The sequence below is a fragment of the Gopherus evgoodei genome, chromosome 15 (assembly GCF_007399415.2).
Source record: "Gopherus evgoodei ecotype Sinaloan lineage chromosome 15, rGopEvg1_v1.p, whole genome shotgun sequence".
In the NCBI taxonomy this organism is placed as follows: Eukaryota; Metazoa; Chordata; order Testudines; family Testudinidae; genus Gopherus; species Gopherus evgoodei.
This window is the reverse complement of record NC_044336.1, coordinates 1,970,080-1,993,793: the sequence shown is the minus strand read 5'-3', so window position 1 is coordinate 1,993,793 and position 23,714 is coordinate 1,970,080. Positions and strand designations below refer to the sequence as shown.

At 47.4% G+C, this 23,714-nt stretch overlaps 2 protein-coding genes and 1 pseudogene across 4 annotated transcripts in view; 2 read left to right on the top strand and 1 right to left on the bottom strand.

Annotated features, from left to right (window-relative positions):
* The window catches only part of LOC115635664, a 1,110,108-nt pseudogene that overhangs the window by 200,138 nt on the left and 886,256 nt on the right, over positions 1-23,714 (bottom strand).
* LOC115635684 (zinc finger protein 239-like) overlaps positions 1-23,714 on the top strand; it is an 861,693-nt gene that overhangs the window by 238,321 nt on the left and 599,658 nt on the right. The gene's annotated exons all lie outside the window — the stretch shown is intronic.
* Positions 100-16,690, top strand: LOC115635678 (zinc finger protein RFP-like). 3 transcript variants are annotated; one of them, XM_030534791.1, is made up of 8 exons: positions 100-592; positions 3,454-3,549; positions 4,899-5,129; positions 5,410-5,432; positions 6,744-6,859; positions 8,802-8,861; positions 14,617-14,798; positions 15,218-16,084. In XM_030534791.1, the coding sequence occupies exons 1-8, from the start codon at positions 176-178 to the stop codon at positions 15,377-15,379; spliced, it is 1,287 nt and encodes a 428-aa protein (XP_030390651.1). In that variant the 5' UTR covers positions 100-175; the 3' UTR covers positions 15,380-16,084. The 3 variants fall into 3 exon arrangements, with proteins under 3 accessions (XP_030390651.1, XP_030390650.1, XP_030390652.1); XM_030534792.1 differs by lacking the exon at positions 15,218-16,084 and adding an exon at positions 16,670-16,690 and having other exon boundaries at positions 101-592; XM_030534790.1 differs by having other exon boundaries at positions 14,617-15,309.

The window sequence follows — 23,714 nt, the reverse complement described above, 5'->3', positions numbered from 1 at the left end:
TATTGGTACATTTTTCACAAAAGCCTCAAAGCCTGGAACGTCAATAACTGGCTTTCCAGCTCAGCAAACAGCATGAGTCAGTTCCAGGAAGGGAAACACCCAGTTGTTGCAGGGGAGGCATATTTCTGAGCTCATAAAAGTGAAACTAACCGTGTTACACTGTCAAGAGAGAGCCATGGCTTCAGAGAACCTCATGGGAAGTCTCCAGTATGAAGCTACTTGTCCCATCTGTCTGGGGGATTTTAAAGACCCAGTGATTATAGACTGCGGACACAATTTTTGTCGAGCCTGCATTGTCCAGTGCTGGGAGGGATCCGGTACAGCTGCTTCCTGCCCCCAGTGCAGAGAAACTGTGCAACAGAGAAACCTCAGGCCGAACAGGCAGTTGGCAAATGTCCTAAAAATAGTCAAACAACTGAATTTACAGGTAATGAAGGATGCAGGAGGGGAGAGAATGTGTGTGGAACACCAGGAGCCTCTCAAACTGTTCTGTGAAGAGGATCAAACCCCCATCTGTTTGGTGTGTGACAGATCCCGGACACACAAAGCTCACACTGTGGTTCCCATAGAGGAGGCTGCCCAGGAGTACAAGGTAGGTGATCACTGTCCAGTCTAATTCATTCTAATAAAATTTTAATTACTGGTTAATTTCATCACAACTTGGAGGTCACATTTAATTTTTCTCTATCACAGCTATTGATGTAACTGCATCATTCAGCTCTGTAAAGCCTTCAGTGTATGAAAAATTATATGAAAAGAAATGTACAGGCAAAGTGGCAAAAGAGGCAAAAACAAAGGCATTAAAGATCACAGATCTCTGGGAAGCTTTGAAGCAATTTTGAAACCAGTTCCCACTGGTGAGATAAAGAATCTTACAGCCCAACTGAAACTGTTAAATGACCAGTGAGGTTTAAAATCACATGAGCTGCAAACTATGTGAGAGAGTTGCCTTCAGAGTGGAGAATGGGATGTTACAAGCTGTTGTTATTACTGATTTGTATCTGTGACTGTGGTTGTTGGAGGAACCTCACTGAGATTGCTTAATCAGGGCAAACTGCAAAGAATGGGGCAGATGATCCTCAAAAATTAGATTTACCAATCCAGCAACAAAACAGCTTCTACAATATCTTACTGGTTACCCAGAAGCCAAAAATACAGTTCCCTTAAAGCAATCCAGCCTTAGGCTCCCACCCAGACACTCAAGTCAAATATGATGAGGATCACTGAAGATTTTATTCATTGTGTAAGAAGCTTCTACCAGTCGCAAGGGATCAGACATCACCCACTAGGTCAATGAATATTTCAGATCTTACCCAAATACACGCTTATAGCCAATTCTTATTAACTAATCTAAGACTAATTGAAAAAGAAAAGAGACAAGAGTGTTGTGATTAAAGATCATTATACATACAGATGTTCCTAGGTCAGTTTCATAGTAGAAGTGGTGAGCTGTTGACTTATAAGAATCAGTCCCAAAGGTTTAGTTCAATGGGCAATTCCTGTGTAGAGCATTTAAATTCTTCCAGGGTAATCCAGGCTGTAGCTGTAGCTCAGTCTTGCAACTCAAAGCTTCCATGGTAAAGTCCAAGAAGACTTGAGATGAAAGGATTGGGGCCTTAGAGTTTTTTTTATAGATCTCTGGCAGGCTACCATAGCCTCTTGATAGCAGTTAACCCAGCATGGATTCCTTGGGTGAAGAATAAGTGATGTGCATTGTCCTTTGACGTAAAACCTCCCTTTTCCTATGTATGCATGCACAGGTAATTAGTTGCATTGATTAGCATAAGGCTATTAACTGTTCAAAGATAGTTTGCTACAAACTTTAAAGAGAAATAAAGACAATGATGTTATTACACCTAATTTTCATCTAAATGCATGGGTGGTGGGTATAATAGGCCAGGGGAGTCTAAGCCTTCCCAGACAGCTGCTGATCTGCTGCCTTTGGGAGCGCAGATGCTTGGGCCATGGTCCTGCCTGCACTTCACCCTGAGGTCCCATCCCTTTGATCTCTGACTCAATAGATCATAGTAACAGACAGGAAAAAGTTTCATATCCACCAGCTAATAAAATCATATTGTGAAGCTTCTAACAGATAAATGCAAGCACAGACAAATATAGTTAGTATTTACTTTTAATTCTCTAACAATACAGACTTGCATTTCAAACATTCTGGTCTATTAACATGACTTTGATAACTATCCACAAGAAATGGCCCTGATTACCATTTCTGTATCTCTTTAAAGGTTGAATCTGGGTCATTGAGCCTGCTGGTTGTTTAACCCTTGTAGGCTCAGTGTCACAGCATCACAATATTTATTACTGTTAATATTATTTGCATCACAGTATCCACTACAGATCTCAAAAGAGATCTGGCATCACAAAACACAGTGCAGGTTTCCCTGAGGAGTTTTCAGACTAAATAGACAAGACAGACAAAGGGTGGGAAGGGGAAACAGAAGCACAGAGATGAGCAGTGACTTGTCCAGGGTCACCCAGCAGCAGACCCAAGAAGATACCCCACATCTCTTAAGTCCCAGACCAGTGCCCTAACCACTAAGCTGTAATTAAGAAAGGCCAGAAAAGAACCCTTGAGAAAGGTCCCAAGTTCATCAGGATACTGAGGTTTCCCACTGGGATTCTGAATTCCTGTTCCCTGAGTGGTAAAACCCTGGTGCCAGCCTACACTAGTGGGGTTCACTGAGTTAAATACAGCATGGACCTTGAGTCCATACACAAATGAGCTCCAGATAGCATAGGTCCATGCCAAATACCATTGGGATTAGACTGAATTTCAGCAGAACTGATGACTGGGTGGTACTGACCTGTTTCATTGTGTTTGTGGGAAGACCAACCAAGGTGGTTCCATTAGTCCCACCATGAAGCCATTTGGAATCTCCCAAAATCCACTGCTTCTGGGCACTTAGCTTTGCAGGCTAGCTACCCAGAAGGCATTACAAATGAGAATGTTTAGGACCACACTTAGTCAAACCCCAACTATTCCTAACACAAATCAGCATGGCTAATGCAGTTTGTCCTAGTGCTTAGACCAGCTCTGTCCAGCCAGAGCCATCCCCAGAAGTTCAGGGCTGAAGTTCAATGGGAGTTGGGCTCCTTTGAGAATCCCAGCCCATATTTCTAGCCCTGATGCCTTCTGGGATTTTTACCACTTTGTAAATTAAACCATCTCAAAAATGGGTTTATTGATTCACCACCATGTGACTCCAATTTCCTGCTTTAACTCAAGGGGAAAAGAGGACAAATAATTCCAAAGACTGAATATTAAACGCTCCCAGTCTCAATTAGTTTCTTTTCCTTGGTGTTCCTGCTGTCACATATCTAGTAGGGCCAACAGTCACCTACAGCATCTCTGGTGGAAAAACAACTTGACCCACCCCTCTGCAAACACTCTCAGCCCTCAAAATATAAACAGCCATATCATTTCTGTTTCTTCAGGAAGAGATCCAGGCCCATTTGAAGACACTAAGGAAAGAGAGAGAAAAGCTCCTGGGATTTAAAGTGACTGGAGAGGAGAAATTCCAGGAGTATTTGGTAGGTGCCTGTAACCAGGAATGACTCACCCCCACTGCACCTCCTGCTGGTCATCCTCAGGAATTAGCTCTTTAACCCAGGAGCACCCTCTGCAGGCCAGTGATCTGCCCTGTTTCCTTCTACAGGTCCCATGTCCCTCCCTGGACCCCAGTGCCCCTTTTACATAGGGTTCTGCCCCCTGGCAGCAGCCCCTTTTCCTTAGGAGTTTCCCCTCCCTGGGAACCCCCCCCCCACTCTATCCCCACTTTGCCTCAGTGTAGGCTACTGCCAGTCATTGTCTAGCCCCACACCCTGGGGCAGACTGCAGCATCAGCCACTCATCATAGGCAAAAGGGTTTGGACCTGCTGCCCTAGCCTACCTCTGGGCTGCCCTCTGCAACCCCCAGTACCTTTTAGCCTAATGCTAGGCCTCAGCCTGGGGCTTTCTAGGCTAGAGCTCCCCCACTCCTCAGCCCTACTCCCCTCAGGTACTTTGTCTTTAGCAGCCAGGCCCATCTCCCTCTACAGCTAGAGAGAGACTGTCTGCCCTTGGCTTCCCTGGCCTTCTTATTAGGCCCTGTTGCTCAGTTTGGGTCGTGGCCCCCAGCTGCAGCCACTTCCCCAATCAGCCCAGCCTAAAAGGGCTGCTTTCTCCAGCCCCAGCCCCTTTCCTGGGCTGTTTTTAACCCCTTCAGGGCAGGAGCAGAGATCCACTCTGCTACAGTGCCCATTGTTATTAACCTGCAGGGACTTGCAGTGGGAGCTCTGTTTGGAGACGGATTCCTTTGTGGCCTCGGGTCATGTGGGCTTCTTTCTGTTTCTTCATGATCACAGATTGCTGTGTTTGATTCATGTCTGTGTGCAGACATACATAGACAGGGCCTGAGAAACCCTCTCTCTTGAGCAGGGCAACATCATATTCTGCAAAATCTAAGCTCCCATCCCAATTAATGAGTTAATTTCTAGCCCTTGTTGCTTTCACAAAACTCCCCCCAACGTGAACTGATTATGTGTCATGCAGAGTTGTCTGCCCAGGTCTGCAGTCATTTCTCACATTGTTTAATTCTTTTTTCTCCCTAACATATCTGTCAATGGAGTGCCGAGTTCTGCCTTCTGCTGCTCTGGATCATGATAGGCACAGGCCTCTGATAACACAGTGTTCTGACAATGTCATGGAAACATCCCATTAAGAGATATCAGGGCCATATAGGAAGGTGTTAGAAAATAGTCTCCCTAGAAACCCCCGGGAACAGTCAAGTATCAGATGTCTTAGAGTTTGCAAAAAAAAACACTCTCCTGCATGCTCAGCAATCTGTGAAAGTATTCTAGACTATGTCCCTTGCCTGCCCTTTCCTTTTCTTTTTAAACAGATACAGATGCAAACCGAGAGGCAAAAGCTTGTGTCTGAATTTCAGCAACTGCGGCAGTTCCTGGAGGAACAAGAGCGACTCCTGCTGGCCCAGCTGGAGAAGCTGGACAAGGAGATTGGGAAGATACAGAATGAAAATATCACTAAATTCTCTGAGCAGATTTCCCGTCTCAGTGAGCTGATAAGTGAACTGGAGGGGAAGTGTCAGAAGCCAGCAAGTGAATTCCTGCAGGTGAGACTGAGTTAGAAAAATCCCAGATCTGTGCAAAGGGACAGGACAGCTCCTGAATCATGGGCACAGGAGTCCAGCTGTCAGAGATCACAGTGTAACTCAGTGTGTGCATTCCTGAAATGTGAATTATTGTTGCTCTTTGAAGACTTACAGACTCATTTATGTTAGAGGTGACATAATAGAGGGCACTGCCTGTTTTCCCCATATCTGCAAATCCTTCTCCTGGCTTCCCCAGAATGTGGTGGTACTGAGATTGTTTTTCTATCTCTCTCCCCTCTAGGATTTCAAAAGCACCTTGAGCAGGTATGTGGTTCTCAATCACTCCCCCTTGTGCTTTACGATGTTGGGAAAGGGCTCGGACACCACATCTCCCCAGGGCTCTACAGCAAAATGTGTGGTGCAGGGTCTGTCATAAACAGATAGCTAAGGGTTAATGTCTCTTTCACCTGAAACACCTGACCAGAGAACCAATCAGGAAACCGGATTTTTTCAACTTTGGGTGGAGGGAATTGTGTGTCGAGGGTCTTTTGTCTGTCTGCCTGCTGTCTCTGAGCTTTGGAGAAGTAGTTCTGTTTTCTAATCTTCTGTTTCTAAGTGTAAGGACAAAGAGATCAGATAGTAAGTCATATGGTTTCTTTTCTTTGGTATTTGCATGAATATAAGTGCTGGAGGGCTTTGATTTGTATTCTTTTTGAATAAGGCTGTTTATTCAATATTCTTTTAAGAAATTGCCCTGTATTGTGTCATCTGAATACAGAGAGACTATTTGTATTTTTTCTTTCTTTTTTATATAAAGTTTTCTTTTAATACCTGTTGGAGTTTTTCTTTACTTCAGGGAAATTAAGTCTGTACTCACCAGGGAATTGGTGGGAGGGAGAAATCGGGGAGATCTGTGTGTTGGATTGCTAGCCTGATTTTGCATTCCCTCTGGGGGGAATAGGAAAGTACTTTTTGTTTCCAGGATTGGGAACAGAGAGGGGGGAACATTTGGATACAAATCTCTCTGATGAATTTAATCCTGAGGTTCAAATCCTGTTATACAAGCCTCTAGAATGATCTATTCTGTGGGAAAAATGTATCTGAAATATTTTCTAGAGATGCTACATCATTGGGGGACAGGCTGCCTCAGGATTCTGGGGATGGAATATGGTTCTTTCACCCCTGGGCACTGGGTAAAATCATGCACTGGTTAGCAGTGATCAATAGTCTCTTTACCACCTGAGGACTCTTTGGAGACCTGTGTGGAATGAGCTGGTTTGGGAGGAACTGAGGTCTCAGTCTAGTTCCTGAAGAAAGATCCCAAAACACTATACACGCAAGAGAGATAGGAACATACCAGTATTAGTGCATGGAGACCAAGGAGAGAACTGGCCATCAAAACTTGATTCCTCTTTTATTCTCAGATCTGCTCTGTCCAGGCCACAGTTGAAGAATATGAATGGGGCCTTTGGGGGGAATGTTGTACTGCCATGGTCTGTTCTGCACCTGCTCTGAGGCTGGGGGAAGTGGGGGAATTTTAATTCCAGGCATCTTAGAGCAGCAACTTCCCATAGCAAGGAATTATACTGAGTTAGTAAATGAAATGTAATAATGTGAAATTCTTTCTCTCTCCAGGTGTGAGAAGGGGAAGTTCCAGCAGCCAGTGGAGATTTCTCCTGAGCTGGAAAAGAGACTAAATGATTTTGCCCAGAAAAATATTGCTGTAATGGAGACTCTGAGGAAATTCAAAGGTACCAAGAAGGGATCTAGGAGGAGAAATGAGAGTGTATCTCTGAGGCTGTGGGAGGAGATGGGCTCTGACCCTTTGGTCATAATTAGGTTATGTATCCATGTAAGAAAAAGTGGAAAGTAGACAAACTATTCAGATGTCATCGCAGAAGCCCAGGCATGAGGATTTCTCACATTGATTCACTCTATTAGCTTTGATACAATCATTAATGTAAAAATACAGCAAAATTTAGGATACCTCAGTTTCTCTCTCCCAACTACAGAACTTCAGGGCATTTGCTCCAGTGCTGTTTAGCATCCACAGCTGCAGCTGGAGTCAGTACAAAATGCAGGTGCCCAATGTCACTGAGAACCAGACTCCAAGTGGCTAAAGGTCGGCACCCAAAATTTAGACCCTAAATTAAAGGCATTTTTGAAATGTGGACCCAGTCTGTCATCGTGCTCTGGCAGGTCATGAGGGACAAAGGGGCTGTAGGGAAGGTGCACACCTTGGAGAATCCCTCCTGCACAGGAGCCTCTTGTGCCTACGCCACAGCAGCTGCAGGTATAATGTTGACAGACCCTGGTCATCGGTATCAAACCTGAGATTTCTGAAGCTGAGTATATGAGCCTCTATTGGATGAGCTAAAAGCCACATGTATGTAGCAGATTCACCAATCTCTAGATCAGTGGTCCCCAACGTGGTGCCCGCGGGTGCCATGGCACCCCCAGGGGCATCTTAATGTGTCTGTGTCCTGGCCCCTGGGAGAGCACCCTTCGAAATGCTGCCAAATTTCAGCAGCATTTCAGCGGGGACGCCTCTCGATGATGCCGCTTGCCGTCGACAAGTGACGTCATCGAGAGGCGTCGCTCCCGAATTTTGGCGGGGACGCCTCTCAATGACGTTGTTTGTTAACGGCAAGCTGCATCATCGAGAGGCGTCCCCGCCGAAATGCGGCCAAATTTTGGTGACATTTCGGCGGGTGCTCCACTGCTGCAGTGGTCCTTTGTCTGGTGCCTGCAAGACGAAAAGGTTGGGGACCACTGCTCTAGATGGTCTAGGTGCCACTAGAGGGAGACAGAGCACCACACCAAGCAGGTGTAGGTTACACAGGCAGGAGGAGTGTTCCTGGGAGAGCAAGGAAAGTGGAGTTGTAGAGGGTAGGGCAGAGGAGAGAGAGGTGGAGTAGGGATAGAGGGGTGTGGCCAGGGTAAATATGTGCCTCTGATATTCTGTTCCTGTCAAATCCATATAAGGGCCAGTGAAACAGGGGAGCAACTGTAGCTAGACCTCAGGACGTCTATAGCCTATCCTAAGGTCTGCGCTAGCCCCTGAAGCCAAGAATAGGAGACCCACAAATTGCTTCCCTTCTGTCTCTTAACAGTGCAGGGTGAATCAGGCCCATTGAGCCAATCCTCTCCCTGCCTCAATTTCCACATCTGTAAATAATTTTGTTGTTTGTATTTCAGTTTATGAAGGACTAGAGCCCCACTTTGCTGAGCTCTGTACAGATACAGAGAAAACAGACACAAAAAGCTTACAATGCAGGATTAGGGCCTTGAAAAGTCTCAGCATTCCAGATCTCAAACAGATCAATTGTGTAAACATACATTCATGCTAAAACCTTTGGAAGATCTGTCTAATTTATGACAAAATGCAAAAAGAGAATGAGACAACCCAAGTGGGGTCTGGAGGATGAGGGAAAAGGAAATCTGTCTTCTACATCATATCTCCTTGGGTGGCGTTGAACTTAATTGGATGTTGGTTCTGTTGATTTGAGATGGCTGAATGAAAAAGAAAATAAAATGTTTCAGATTAGCTTTTTAAAGACAGATCTGGGGGTGTCTCTGTCTCAAACTGTTTCTCTTTGATAATTAAAACAGAGATATGACCGTTAAGAGTGGGGATGTCGCTATAACTATTACAGCATGAAATCTCATCTCTTTTATCCTTTCCCGCTCCAGATGTGCTGCGCTCTGAAGTAGAGACAAGAAGAGGGAAATCCCTGGGATCATACAGACTAGGTGAGATTTTGGAGATTACCATTCAATGAAGAGAAAAATCCTGTGAAAACATGAACTTGTAGCTAAACGTAACAAACTTTAATTTAAAAAGAAAAAATGTTATGAGAACAGTTTTATAAACAAATAGCTAAAGGCACAAACCAAACCAGCACTGATCACAACCATAAACATTAAAAACACAAACATGAAATACTGAGGAGATCCCAAGACGGAGTCACACAAACAATTCTGACAGCAACATTAGCACTGCGTCTGTGCACCCATCGATGATCAGAAACACTCTCACTGGCCAATGAACGTGATTAATGCTCACCCTGGTATTTCCATACATGTCCATGTGCCTTTGAAATATTCAGATGAGAAGGTCAGTACTGGGTTTGCCATGGCACCAAGGGTGCCATGGTGCCAGGCCCAGAGTCAGAAGGGGCCCCAGCCATCCTGATCCCCTGGCCAGCTCAGCTGGCCAGGAAAACTGCCCCTGCCCCACCCCCGCCCCACCTTTTCCCACCCCTGCCCACTCCAGACCTGCCCCTACTCCGCTCCTTCCCCCAGGGACTGCAGCAGGGGTCGGGCCCGCCCTGCACTCACTAGGTGGCGGGAAGTGGAGCGACCCAGCCCCAGCCCGTTCCACACTGCCGATGAGTGCGGGGGGGGGCAGTTCCTCCCTCCCACAAAGTCCAGGAGCCAAGCGGAGCAGGTTGGGGCCAGGTCACTCTACTTCCCACCACCCCATGAGTGTGGGGTTGGACCCACCCTGCAATCACTGGGTGGCACGAAGTGGAGCGACCCAGCCCCAGCCCACTCCACTGGCTCGTGCTGGGGTGCAGTTTCCACCTGCCCCAAGCCGGGGACAGGATGGAGCAGTGGGGAAGGGGCATGGGATGGGGAAGAGAAGAGGATAGAGGAAGCGGGGGCAGGGTGAAAGAGGCAGTGGGGAAGGAAGGGGGTGGGATGGGGAGGAGATGGAACAGTGGGGAAGGGACATGGGATGAGACACAGAAGGGGGTGGGGGAGTGGGGCAGGGTGAAAGAGGCAGTGGGGAAGGAAGGGGTGGGATGGGGAGGGGATGGAGCAGTGGGGAAGGGGCATGGGATGAGACACAGAAGGGGGTGGGGAAGTGGGGGCAGGGGGAAGAGGTAAGGGGAAGGAAGGGGGTGGGATGGGGAGGAGATGGAACAGTGGGGAAGGGACATGGGACGGGGAAGAGAAGGGCATAGGGGAAGTGGGGGCCCAGCATGCAGATCCCCTTAGCAGTAGCTGGGGCTCCCATGTTAAGCAGGCCCATCGAACCCTCACCCTGACAAGCCCCACCTCCCCTGCATCTGTACCACCCCGACGAGCCCTAACCACCTACACTTAGATCCCCACACAAATGAACCCCACCACCGCTGCACCCGGACCCTTCACCCCTGCTGAGCTCCAACCACTTTCACCTGGTCCCCCCTGCAGACTCCCATTGCCCCTGCACCTGGAATCACTGAGCTGTCCCACTGAGCTGCCTGCACCCAGACTGCCCCACACTGAACTCTCTTACTCCCATCTGGATGCCCCACACTGAGCCCCTCTGCACTTGGATCCTGCTGCCAGGCTGAGTCTCCCTGCCCACATCTGGTGTGTCTGTGGCAAAAGGGGCAGGACCCCAGGGTGTTTCTGTGGCAGGAATGGCCCTTGTGCTGTGTCAGGGTCGGGTTCAGCCTCACTGCCAAGTCCATGTCCCGGAGGGCGGGGGAGGCTGCAGGGTATTCTCCCGCCTCCATGCAGCCAGTGGCTTGTGCTTCCCACTGCCATGGTGGAGCTTCCACATTTATTTATTGTAAAAAAAAAATGCAGAATTTTAAAATATTATGCACAGAATTTGATGCACAATTCAATCAGGAATATGGGGTACTGTACAGCTGTGATGGTGGGACTGTGAAGGAGGTGCTGGACAGTAGGGAGCATTGTATAATTAGGAGCATTGCCAGCGGATCAAGGGACGTGATCATTCCCCTCTATTCAGCATTGGTGAAGCCTCATCTGGAGTACTGTGTCTAGTTTTGGGCCCCACACTACAAGAAGGATGTAGATGAATCGGAAAGAGTCCAGCGGAGGGCAACAAAAATGATTAGGGGGCTGGAGCACATGACTTATGAGGAGAGACTGAGGGACCTGGGATTATTTAGTCTGCAGAAGAGAAGAATGAGGCGGGATTTGATAGCTGCTTTCAACTACCTGAAAGGGGGTTCCAAAGAGGATGGAGCTAGACTGTTCTCAGTGGTACCAGATGACAGAACAAGGAGTAGTGGTCTCAAGTTGCAGTGGGGGAAGTTTAGGTTGGATATTAGGAAAAACTTTTTCACTAGGAGGGTGGTGAAGCACTGGAATGGGTTACCTGGGGAGGTGGTGGAATCTCTTTCCTTAGCGGTTTTTAAGGTCAGGCTTGACAAAGCCCTGGCTGGGATGATTTAGTGGGGATTGGTCCTACTTTGAGCAGGGAGTTGGACTAGATGACCTCCTGAGGTCCCTTCCAACCCTGATATTCTATTCTAGGGGATCTGTGGGTGGGGAATCTGGGTAGCAGGTATGGTGTGCAGGGTACTGTGCAGTTGTGGTGGGAGGTCAGCAGGAGGAGTCTCTGGGCAAGGAGTGCTGGGCATAGCAGGTCTTGGGGCATTTGGCATAGGGATCTGTGGGGGAGGTCTCTGGGTGAGGGGGTGCTGGGCATAAGCAGGAGCGGCTCTAGGCGTTTTGCCACCCCAAGCATGGCAGGCAGGCTGCCTTTGGCGGCTTGCCTGTGGAGGGTCCACTGGTCCCACAGCTTCGGTGGACATCCCGCAGGCATGCTTGCGGAGGATCCGCTGAAGCTGCGAGACCAGCAGACCCTCCGCAGGCATGCCTGCTGGAGGGCCTCTGAAGCCACGGGACCAGCGGACCCTCCGCAGGCAAGCCACCGAAGGAGCAGCAGAGTACCCCCCGCGGCAGAGCACCAGCAGAGCACCCCCGCGACTTGCCGCCCCAAGCACGTGCTTGGCATGCTGGGGCCTGGAGCCACCCCTGGGCATAAGGGCAGGGCACTGGGCAGGGGGGCACTGTGGAAGGGGCATGCTGGCAGCGCAGGGCTGGATGAGCCAGTGTGCATCTAGCAGTTGTGGGTTTGTAAACAGTGCCCTTGTGCTGGGCTGAGTGGGGCCGCTCCCGCTGCGCTGCATTGCCCCCAGCTGGCCCCTCACTCTGCGGACCGCTCCTCATCACACGCTCTATTTCCCCAATGGGAATCCACAAATACATTTGGCGCTGGACCCACAAAAAGTTCATCCAGCCCTGGAGAGGGTTGCCACATTCCTCTGCATTCCCCATGTGAGGGGCTCTCTCCCATTGCTCTTCACCAGCATTCCACCTTTCTCTTCAGCTGGGCTGGGCTTAGATCTCCCATTTAAGCTGGTTCCTTCTTCCTGTTTTAGAGATATAGTCCCCCTCTGAGGCTGCCACCTCCTCCCTTCTCTCTTGTCTGGGGAAGGGGCTACTCCTCCCAATGCCACCTCCTGGTTACTCCTCTCTGGTCTTCAGTGGTTCTCCCCCAATGCCCCACCCCCTTCTCTTCACCCAGACCAGGGAGAATGGGCTCAGTGTGCATCTACCCCTGGGTTTATCTCTGTTGCCTCCCTCCTCCCACTCTCCTCCCTGCAACTTCAGGTTCAGACCTTCCTCTCTAACCCTCAGGGAAGCAGCTCCAGCAGGGAGATGCAACTGGGAAAGGAGGAGAGAGGCAGTTTCTGCAGCCCCACAGCAGCTCCCAGCAGCCAGTGAGAGGAACTGCCAGGGCGTCTTTGCTTGGGCTCAGGCACTCGGGGCAGAGAAGCAGCTCCCCGGGTTGGTGTTGTAAATCAGAGACCATGTGCTCTAATATCTGTGACCCTTTTCTCCTCCAGACTCTTTGCCACCTGAGCTAGAGCATGGAAGGGAGAGATCTCTGGGATCACACACCAAGAGTGAGCCCTGGGGGAGATTTTTCTTCAATTAACAGAAAATTCCCCTGAAAACAACTCTCCCCCACACCAGTAACCAGACACATTCTCTCTGTGCAGCTCCAGAAACCCTTAATTGTGATCTGAGAATTTGTATTTGTATTGACAAGACTTTCCAATATTCAATCCAGGCTAATCAGTGGAGAGATCTCTCTCCTCATGGCTGTCACATCCTCTCCCTTTCACCTAGGGGGAGACTCTGCCCCTGACTCTTCTCCAGCATCCTACCTTTCCTTTGGACAGGGCTGGGCTCTGGAGCTGATTTGTGGGTTGGGGAGATGGTGTCTCTCTAGTGCTGCCACCTGAAGCCCTCCCTTCTCTCTGGTTTGGGGAAGGGGCTGCCCCACCCTATGTCACCTCCTGCTCACTGGCCTGGATCATTGGCTCTTCCTCAGTGCTGCATCTTCATCTCTGCTCTGTGGCCTGGGAGTGGAGGATGTAATTTTGGGAGGGAGCTTCCCTTTGGGGTTCAAAGCTGGCACCTGCATCTCTGGACCCTTCTAATTCAAAGCTTTTTGTGCCTTCTTTGCTGTGTCTCTGACACAGGGAATGAAGCAGCCCCAGCTACAGAACAGGGAGCTGCAGCCTCTATAGCAGGGTTCCCAAACTGTAACAACCCATAAACCTCTTTTACTGAAATATCAAGCCTTGTGAACCCCCTCCTAAAAATGAATATTTCCAGGGATTTTCTCTCTCACTTCAGCATAAATTATAAAAGTAATGATCTTAGAAATTAAAAATTGTTTGTATGGCATGCTTATTACACACTATTTATTTATTATTATTTATCATTACAGTATTTTTATTACATTATGAAAATGGCAACACTCTTCCAAGATCTACTTTTGTAGCTTGTATCACCGTTGATTAAGCCTGTTATAAGACAAGGCTCTTATCAGAGGCGTCAGTAGAAAAAAGGGGTGCAGGGGCAAATCCTCCATGCGCCCCAGGACCTGGGGGTCATTGCCAGAAAAGTGGGGGGCCCACAGGGGCTGTCAGAAAAAAAGAGGAGGGACCCGCGTGCGGGGCACACCAAAGCGAGGGCAGCACGTGACCCTTGTCCACCCCCCATACTGGTGCTTCTGGCTCTTACGTTACATCAAGGAGTATCAGATGTGAAACAGCATGAAGGTATTTAAGAAGCCAACTCAAAGAGTTCCTCCTACACAAACCTTCAGGTCTTGAGCAGTGCAGGCAAACAATGCACATTACAACAAAGCTTAAATTTGTTCTTCATAATAATTTAAAAACAACACTGGCAGCCTATTTAATTTTAAAAACAGCAAAAAATATTCACCGCCCTCTCTATTTCACATAAGGAGTCTTGACGTTTAAATCTCAGTATGATAAATGTGCTTGCTGTGATCTGCTTAGCTCTTAGAAGTCCCCAATGCTCTGGGCTGCTGGCCCCATGCTGCCCTGGATCCCTGTGGACAGCTCTCTCTGCCATTAGGGAATTTTTTCCTGAGAACCCCCTGTAACATTTTGTGAACCCCCAGGGGTTCACGAACTCCATTTTGTGATCCACTACTCAATAGCCAAATAAGAAGATGCAAAAGTGGCTCCCATTGCCAAGGCTGAGGAATTGCAGTGACATCTCTGCTCAGTCTCAGGTGCCTAGGGCAGAGGCAGCTCCCTGAGATCCAGGACTGTCCCAACCAGAACAGGGCTGCTGCGGAGTGTGAGAAAAGGTCCCAGCCTCCCCCCTGGCTGAGCTTTGCCCCTAATGCTCTGATTCTCTCTCTCCCCAGTGAATGTGACTCTGGATCCAGACACGGCTCATCCCCAGCTCATCCTGTCTGAGGATCGGAAAAATGTGAGATGGGAAGACACACGACAGGATCTACCCCACAATCCTGAGAGATTTGACACTGAGATTTGTGTGCTGGGGTGTGAGGGATTCACCTCAGGGAGACATTGCTGGCGGGTGGAGGTGGGTAACAGGGGATCCTGGGCTGTGGGGGTAGCCAGAGAGTCAGTGAAGAGGAAGGGAGGGATCAGCCCTAACTCTGAGCAGGGGATCTGGGCTGTGGAGCGGTGCTGGGATCAGTTCCAGGCTCTCACTTCCCCTCGCACCCCTCTGCCTATGTGCTGGGACCCCAGGAGGATCCGGGTTTGTCTAGACTGTGAACGGGGGCAGGTGACATTTTTCGATGCTGGTGACGAGAGCCCACTGTTCACTTTCCCACTGGCCTTGGTTCCTGGGGAGAAAATCCGACCCTGGTTCTGGGTGGGAGGATCCCAGCTCAGACTTAGTCCCTGAGGTCGGGGGGAGGGGAGGAGATATACCCAGGGGAATGTGAAATTTAGCCTCTCCAGCCTCACACTTCCTTTTTTCTATGACCCTGGCAGTGTCCTGGCTTCCTGCAGACTTTCTACCCATGGAGGTTCCGTGGGGTGTCTGACCCGTCAGACCATAGAGAGCAGGGGGTGATTGAGGTAGAGAAGCCAATGAATTTTTCAGCCTGTTTGTCACTGTCTTCTGTGGCGCAGGAGGTCAGACAGTGGGACTGAGGCATGATGGGAACAGCCCACTGAGAATAAAAAATGGGCTTCTCTAGGCTAAGTCATCCTAGTGGCTGTGATCATGGAGGACTCTCATCTACCTACCCCCAGCTCATCTCTTTGACCCTGGAGAACACCTGTCCCCAACCACCAATACCTCATCTGTATGACACTCCTGCCCCCTCCCTCCCAGCAGCCCTAGGAATGGGAAAGGGGAGAGATTGAAGGAACTCCTGGAGCAGCCAGAGGAGCAGATGGACCCTGAGGTCCAGATGTGAACTGATGGAGGGTCAGGGACAGAAGTGCTGTGGGGTCTGGGGATGTAATTACCAGTTGGGCTGGGGGACAGGCAGATGTGGGGGGTGGCAGGGAAACCAAACTAATTAATTGGGATATGGGAGGTTTGGGGAGAAGCTAGAGGCTCTGTACCAGCAGGGAGCCTGGGAGATGGAGACCCAGAGACTGGCGAGTGTGACATCCAGGCCATCAGGGAAGGGATGCTATGTTGAGGAGGAGCTGCTGGGAGGTGGGGCGGGGGCGGAAGAATGTTGTGATGTTTTATGATATTATTGATACCAGTGTTATAAATGTAAAATGAATCTTACCAGATATGCCATATCAATGAAAATGTTATCATTTGCCAAGTGTGATAAACTTGTTTATATGTTTGTATCATCAATGTCCTGTGAATTACAAATATGTGCTATATCTGTATTTCAAACTTGTGCTGTGTTTCTGGGTGACACCCCTAGACAGATTTGAATCAGCACTATCTAGCCTGTTCAAAGGCCCATCAAGAACAATCAGTTGTACAAGGGCACACTGCTGACTCATATCTAGCTTCTCATCCACTGCAATCCCAAGGTCCTTTTCTGCAGAAGTGCTGCTTAGCCAGTCAATCCCCAGCCTGTAGGGTGCATGGGATTATTCCTTCCTATTATTCCGTCCTTGTTGAACCTCATCAGATTTCTTTTAGCCCAATCTTCCAGTTTATCTCTGGACCCTATCCCTACCCTCCAACATATCTACATCTCCCCCCAGCTTAGTTTCATCTGCGAACTTGCTGAGTGTGCAATCCATCACATCATTCAGATAATTAATAAAGATGTTGAACAAAGCTGGCCCGGGGACTGAATGACCCATCCAAGCTGTGGACATGTTACAGAGGGACTTTAATAGCCAGAAAACTCACTGCTAAGAATCTGATTTATGGACTCTGAAGTCTAACGTATGTAGCTGACTTCTTTAATAACATTTTTTTTTCTTTTCTTTTCTTTTCTTCCGTAATAAAATCTTCAGTTTTAGATACTAAAGGTTGGCTGGCTGCATGGTATTTTGGGGAGAGAAGAAAGGAGAGGAAAAAAACCCAGGCAATAATGAAGTAAAACAAAAGTAAACAGAGAAGCCTGGGAAAAGGAGTATGGTGGTGGAAAACTGATGAGAAGAGTGAAAACAAAGGAGTCCTGAGAAGGGAAAAACTAAGGGGAAAATACAAGGGGAAGGGATAAACTCAGGTAAGAGACCTGGGAACACAAGTTGGAATGATCTGTGATAGGGAATAAAGGAAAGTTAGCGGGAGACAGAAAAATAAATGGATGAAAAATGAGGGCAAGAGACAATGATGTGCAAAACTGGATGAAATTAAGTAAAGGAATCTCAGTCCCACCTGACATTCACACACATGGGGATCCTGTAAAAGATTTTGCTAATATAGTGGAAAAGGCCTCACTGAATGGGGTATTTCCATCTCCAATATCTGTCTGTAACCCTTCAAAGATCAATAGTCATTCACATTTCAGGCATGCCTACACTGAGTTACACTGCAATCTCTGACTGCTGGACTCCAGTGTCCACAATTTAGAAGCTGTCCTCTCCCTGTTTTGAGATCTGGGATGTTTCTAACACAGTCTCATCTGCAGAAATTTACTCAGTGGCTTCTGATACTTCCCCTCTAGCTCCCTGATCAGCTCCCTGAGACAGGAAATCTCTTCAGAGAGTTTAGTGATTTATTTTCATTCTGGATCTTCAGAATCTGCTTGTCTATCTTGGCCAGCAGGAGTTGTTCTCAAGAAGCAATATTCTGCCTCTTGGTTTGTGTCTGTTTCAGTAAAAAGAAAAAAAATAGGGACAGGGCTGGCCAGGGACATGGAGGGAGCTGGAGTCCTTTCATGGAGTGCTGAGTGTGTAGGAGCAGGATTTCTTTGCATATTCTAACATTTTGGAAATTTGACTATACCCCTGTGGATTCTCTCACACCTTTCTATTTAGCCTCAAGCACTTTTCAGTCTACTTAGCTAAAACTTGGAAACAAAAAGACATTTCAAACTTGAAAGCTGACATACTTGGGTTCAACAGTCCCTGATCCCAAGGTCCCAGTTCAGCAGGGTTTTTAAGCAAGTGCTAAACTTTAAGGACATATAAGGGTGGCACCTCATCTGAGCACATCTGCTGGATCAGGCCCCAAAGTCAGGTTAGGCAGGGGTGCACCTAGTTTATGAACCCTCCTGGGGATTGGGCATGTACTCAGTGCCAACCTGCTTGGGCAATGTCAGAACTCAGGTGGCTGAGTGCAGGCCCAGCTGTCAAAGTGTAGGCACCTTGGGCACTTTAATGGTAGAGACCTAGGTGCTTAGGGAATGTATGTGCCTGAGGGGTTAGGCAGGAGCTGAGTAGGGGTCTCGTGAATGCCTGTCTCACCTAAATGTTGGATGTGTTTGGCTATTTCCCCCTTGTGAATGTCACCCAAATAATTTAGAATCACTTTCAGTTTTGTGTGAACCTCACATATCTAGAATTTCAATATAACAAAGCCATTGTCAAACAGGCTTCAATCCCGCAACTCTCCCACAGGAGAAGGGAGTGCAGGAAGGGGTCCACCCTGTAAAGTTCCCTTATCTCAGCTTAGACAGGCATTATACCAATACTTTTGAAAACTCAATCTGTTTTCAAAGCAGCTGTTTCATGGTGGCAAGCACAGGGAGCTAGGAGGAGAAGTGGAGCCGCAGCGCGCTCAGGGGAGGAGGAGGAGAAGGAGGTGGAGGTGAGCTGGGGCAGGACAAGGAGCTGCTGGGGGGGAAAACACCCACCAATTTTTCCCCATGCGTGCTCCAGCCCCACAGCACCCACGGGGTCAGCGCCTATGGTATGACACTGCAATTCCCCATATTCCTTGTCCTCAAACACATCTACCTTCATTTATACAATACAGATGGTACCACAGTGCTTGATCTCATTGTCCACATGGGACTCTCCCAGGCAATCTCTGGATCAACGCCATAACCACAGACATACATATTCAATTATATCTTCAGTCTAGGACTGGAAATTTGAGTTTTCATAAGGATATCACACTCCTGATCTGATCACCTCCTCATCCAGACAGAGATCAGAGCCTTCCATCTTTCCCATCTCGGTAGCAAACGATCAAAGCTGGTCACCCCTGAAGAATCCTGAACCCTCTAGGTTTTCAAATTACCCCAAGAGCCCAAGCCCCACAATTGCAAGGCAAAGGTGCTGATGACTTAACACAGTTACCGGATGTCCCTATCAGATGCCTTGGTAACAAGCTGCCCACTCCTCCACACCAACTAGGACGACCACAATGCTTCAAAGATGAATATCAGCAGATGGAGTACACACGCAGAAAGTTAGAACATCATTGAAGTAAAAATCTTTCTGAATCCCTCCGCCAGCAGCACAAATAACTATCATAGAACTAGGCCTCTGCAGCAAAGCAAGTGAAATAACCCTTCAACTCCCCTTCAATGAAGGCAGCAGGAATACGGCTGGCAGATATAGTCTGCTTAGCAATTTATCTAATCAACCCAGAATGCACACCCCAGGCACCAGACACAAGCATCAGCCACCATGAAGAGCTGCCTCTTTGCTTCATTAATACGATCAAACAAATCTCTGATATGCTTCCATTTTCACCTGCAGAGCCAATTAGAGAGGCAGAAATGTGTGGATGAGATGATGGTGTTGGAAGGAAGGATTCAGGTTTATTAGGACCTGAGGAACCTTTGGGGAAAGAAGGAGCTTGTACAGCAGGGTGGGGAACCTTTTTTCTATCAAGTGCCATTGACCCAGAGAAAATCATTTGGAAGCCACATACAGCCCCACAGGCAGGGGAAGGGGCAGAGGCTCGGGGCTTCCCCAACTTTCACTCTTCTGATGTCATTTGCAATACATGCACCAGACATGGATTTTGACCCTTTATGTGCATAAAGACTTCATCATTCCAAGATGTATGTATGGGCAACATTTAAGGGATTATGTAACTATGCTGAATGTATGCTGTATGGTCTTAGGTGTGGAAGTCAGTCACCAGAGGCAATATGTCTCAGTGCTGGCTCATTCCAGCAGGAGGGAGTTGTCACCCTCCCTGGTTAGGCAGTGATGTAACGTAATGCTCAGTTGTTTAGCCTTGATCCATCCCCAGATTTTCAATGGAAAACTATCAGGGACAATTGCAAGCAATCAAAACCACTTGGGGGTTAAAATAAGGAACACTGCAACAGACAGAGAATGGTCCTGTCTACAAATAAAGACCAACGACTGTTTCCATGTAACACATAAGGGAAAGAGCCACTCTGGATCCATTCAGTAAGGAAACTGCTTGTGGGGCAGTGGTATTTTCATGACTGTTTGGAACCTAGTTTCTGTGAAGCCAGCCAGCGCTTCAACAGACTGAACTTGGGGAGAGGGGAATCTACTTTATTAGGTAGGAAAGGTAACTACTACTAATTGTAGGCCCAGCTTCACATTTTATTATTTTGTTTTGTATTGGAACCATTTATTTCCACCACTTTCTCATGTTTCTAGTTAAATCACTATTCCTTCTTCAATAAATCTGTTTTTATTTGATTATCAAGTGTTCACAAGCACTGTGTATTTACAGGAGTGGTGGTTTAAAGTAAAACTGGTAAACTGTGGTGCCCTGCTCCTTTGGGGGCAGAGGTTTTGGGATATCAGTGAGTAGCCAGTGTCAGGGCCTGAGTATCACCAGGGAACAATTTGAAGTGGGGTGCACCTACTGTTAAACTGCAAGGCAAAACAGGGCTGATATAGCCCAAAGGAGAGTGCCTGAGTGGGTGAAAATCTGATGATGTCAGTGGGTTGACACCTGTAGCCCATAGGGCTAGATTAGCCTTATCTATGATTCCTGAAGCAGAAATCTATCAGGTACCGGAGCACCCTTATGCTGTCTTTATTGCTACATAACCCGATTCAGGCCTCTGAATCTTCACATCAGGAGTTATTATCATAATTATTATGATTAATAATTATTATTAATCATAATAATAAAATAATAATTTTACAATTTCCATCTAGTAATGGACTAGTACTATTGTCAGGATTCTTTTTGTTCCTAACATAATTTCAAAATCTCCTTTTTATTGTCCTTAACTCTGCTGGTCATAGATTTTGCTTTGTGTCCCTTTGCTTCTCTTATTAATTTTCTACAATTCTTTGCTTCTGATTTATATTTATTAGTATCAACTTCCCTTTTCTTCCATTATATATAGTGTGATTTAAAATATTAGTATTTGTTATAAACCCACCAATTCCCTTTGAAAGTCTCGAGACAGGCATATTAATGAACATTTCTCTCTAGTACCAAAGCTGGCTTATGTGTCCTCTCCAGGAGTTGTGTGTGGTCTAAACAATCTGGTGTTTAACAGAAGAAACTTTTAGTACCTTATTTACAATAGCATTTAACTATCTAATTAAAATCTTTACAAGAATAAACCATTCCTTGACAATGTTTTTGCAAACATCATCACAGCATTACTTTTGAAAGCCGGGTGAAGTGATCACATGGCAAAAGTGTAGGGCTGGAAAGCTGTTTCCTCTTAATCCTTAATTGGAGTTTCTATATTCTTGGCCATCTCGGGCCTGTTCTACACTAAAAAGTTAGGTCAACATAAGCGACCTTGTATCAGTCTAGTTGTGTGTGTGTAAACATGTAAATTTGTCTGCCATTAATATAAGTACCCTGTTATGCCAACATAGTAACACCAGCTCCCCAGTGTTGAGCCATGATCAATATACTGAGGTTGACGCAGCATGAGTGAAGGCATTGACAGAACAAGGAGCAATGGTCTCAAGTTGCAGTGGGGTTGGATATTAGGAAAAACAATTTCACTAGAAGGGTGGTGAAGCACTGGAATGGGTTACCTAGGGAGGTGGTGGAATCTCCATCCTTAGAGGTTTTTAAGGCCCAGCTTGACAAAGCCCTAGCTGGGATGATTTAGTAGATGTTGGTCCTGCTTTGAGCAGGGGGTTGGGCTAGATGATCTCCTGAGGTCTCTTCCAACTCTAATCTTCTATGGTTATCTGTCACCTCTTACAGTCCTCCAGCAGGTGTCCCACAATGCCCAACACTGTACACTCTGGTCACAATTGTTAACTCCACTACATGGGGGTCACGTACACTGAAGGACCCACTCCTCTTTTAAGTCTGCAAAAATTTTAAATGGCTTTTCCTGATTGCCCAGCTTGGTGAGCACACATAGTAGCTCTCCACTATTGGGTGAAACTGCCCAACTGACCTTGGCAGCTACAAGCTCCAAAGGTGCTCTGGGTTGGAATAGACACTGGATCTCCTGAGCCTGTGGGGAAAAGAGGCTGTGTAAGCACATCTATGGGCCAGCCATAGAAATGTCATCACCTATGAGCATATTGTACAAGGGATGAAGGAGAAGAGCTACAACATGGATTACCAGCAGTGCTTTGTAACACAAAGCAAAGGAACTGTAGCAGGCATAGCAGAATGCCAGGGAGGCCAACAGTCACTCCAGTGATGAGAAGCAAACTCCCCTCTTTAGCTAGTTGGGACAACTTGGAAGAGAGCCACCCCCCTCCCCACCACTGTGGATACCTCCAAAGAGCCCGAGCCACACTACTGATGAGGATGAAGAGGAACCGGAGGAGGAAGTGGAGGATGATGGGGGACATGCAACTGGGAAGTCCAGCTATGCCAGGAGCCAGGATCCATTTGAGACGCCACCGCAATCCACTTAATCCCAGCAGTCACTCATGGGTGATCCCAATGTAGTGGAAGGATCTTTGGTAAGCGTGTAAATTTATTTCCCATTACAGGGATGGCGCCCCAACTTAGCAGGACAGAGCTACCAACATTTCATTAATGTACTTGTGCTAGAAGGCATGGGTACAACAAAGAGAGGTAGCTTTTTTATCAGCTTTTCATTCTCTTGTAGAGTTAGGCAGGGTTGGGGTGGGAGAGGGAACAGTTTCTTATGTATACAGGGATGTCCCTCGAATCCTCCTGAGAGATCTCAATGAAACGTTCATGGATGTACTCTGCAATCTTCTCCCAAAGGTTTCTAGGGATGACAGTCTTATTTCTTTCTTCACAGTAGGACATTTCCCCACATCAGTCAAAAATAACATCAGCAGGCACCACTGCAGCACACATTATAGCGCATACAGGCCCATGCGGCATCGGGACACCAGCAGCAGCACTGCCCTCTCTGCCTTTGTTACCCCCAAGAGTGAGAAATCAGCTAAAATCATCACCCCCACTGATGTTGAATGGTGCCAGCATATCTGAACTGTTTCCGCTGTTCTGCTTCCACTCTACTACTAAACCAGTTCATACTGACCCAGACTTAAGCAGTAATCAAACCTGCTGGAAAGCCATCAGCTCTAACCAGTTATTAGACATTTTGTAAATTACTTGCCGTGGCTTTCTGGGTGGATGCAAAGTTTCCTGGAAATGTTTCTAGGGGCTTAAACCAGTTTGATTTCTCTGCTGTGAATTAGCTCTTTGGGATTCATGCCTCCCTGGTCCTGTTGAGTCTGAGTGCACACTAGGCTACATAATGAAGCTCCTCTGTAAATCAAAGGGCAGAGGCAGCCCAGACAGGGTCCCCTTTACACTGCATCTATTGTTGTCACTGCAGATTCACATGCTGCTTCACAGACACTCATTAACACATTCCCTACCATGTTATAGGGCCAGCCATGTCCTCTGCAGTGTGAGATGATTGACCTGCCTTGGTCTTTCTCCTTCTGGTGTCTAAGCCGATAATCACCTTTGCGCTGGAGAAAATTATTTTTCCTGAGTCAGCAGAACTGCAGAACACTCATGGGGGAAAATTAGCATTGTGGGAGGGGAATGGGCTGGGTGTGAGGAATCAGCTTTGAACAGCTGTGTGCAGGAGAGCAAGGAGGTGTGGGGAGAGAGCTGTGGGCCGTGCTACACAGTTGATATCTGCCGGACTAATCTTTGCTATGAGAATTTACAAAGGTTTCATCAGTTTCCACATGTCTTTCTCCATCATGATTACTCTATGTGACAGTCTGCAAACCTCTGCTG

Coding starts and splice junctions, on each gene's coding strand:
- LOC115635678 (XM_030534790.1), top strand. CDS start 176: ATGGCTTCAGAGAACCTCATGGGAAGTCTCCAGTATGAAGCTACTTGT. Junction 6,860..8,801: donor GACTCTGAGGAAATTCAAAG/GTACCAAGAAGG, acceptor TTCCCGCTCCAG/ATGTGCTGCGCTCTGAAGTA. Junction 8,862..14,616: donor CCTGGGATCATACAGACTAG/GTGAGATTTTGG, acceptor CTCTCTCCCCAG/TGAATGTGACTCTGGATCCA.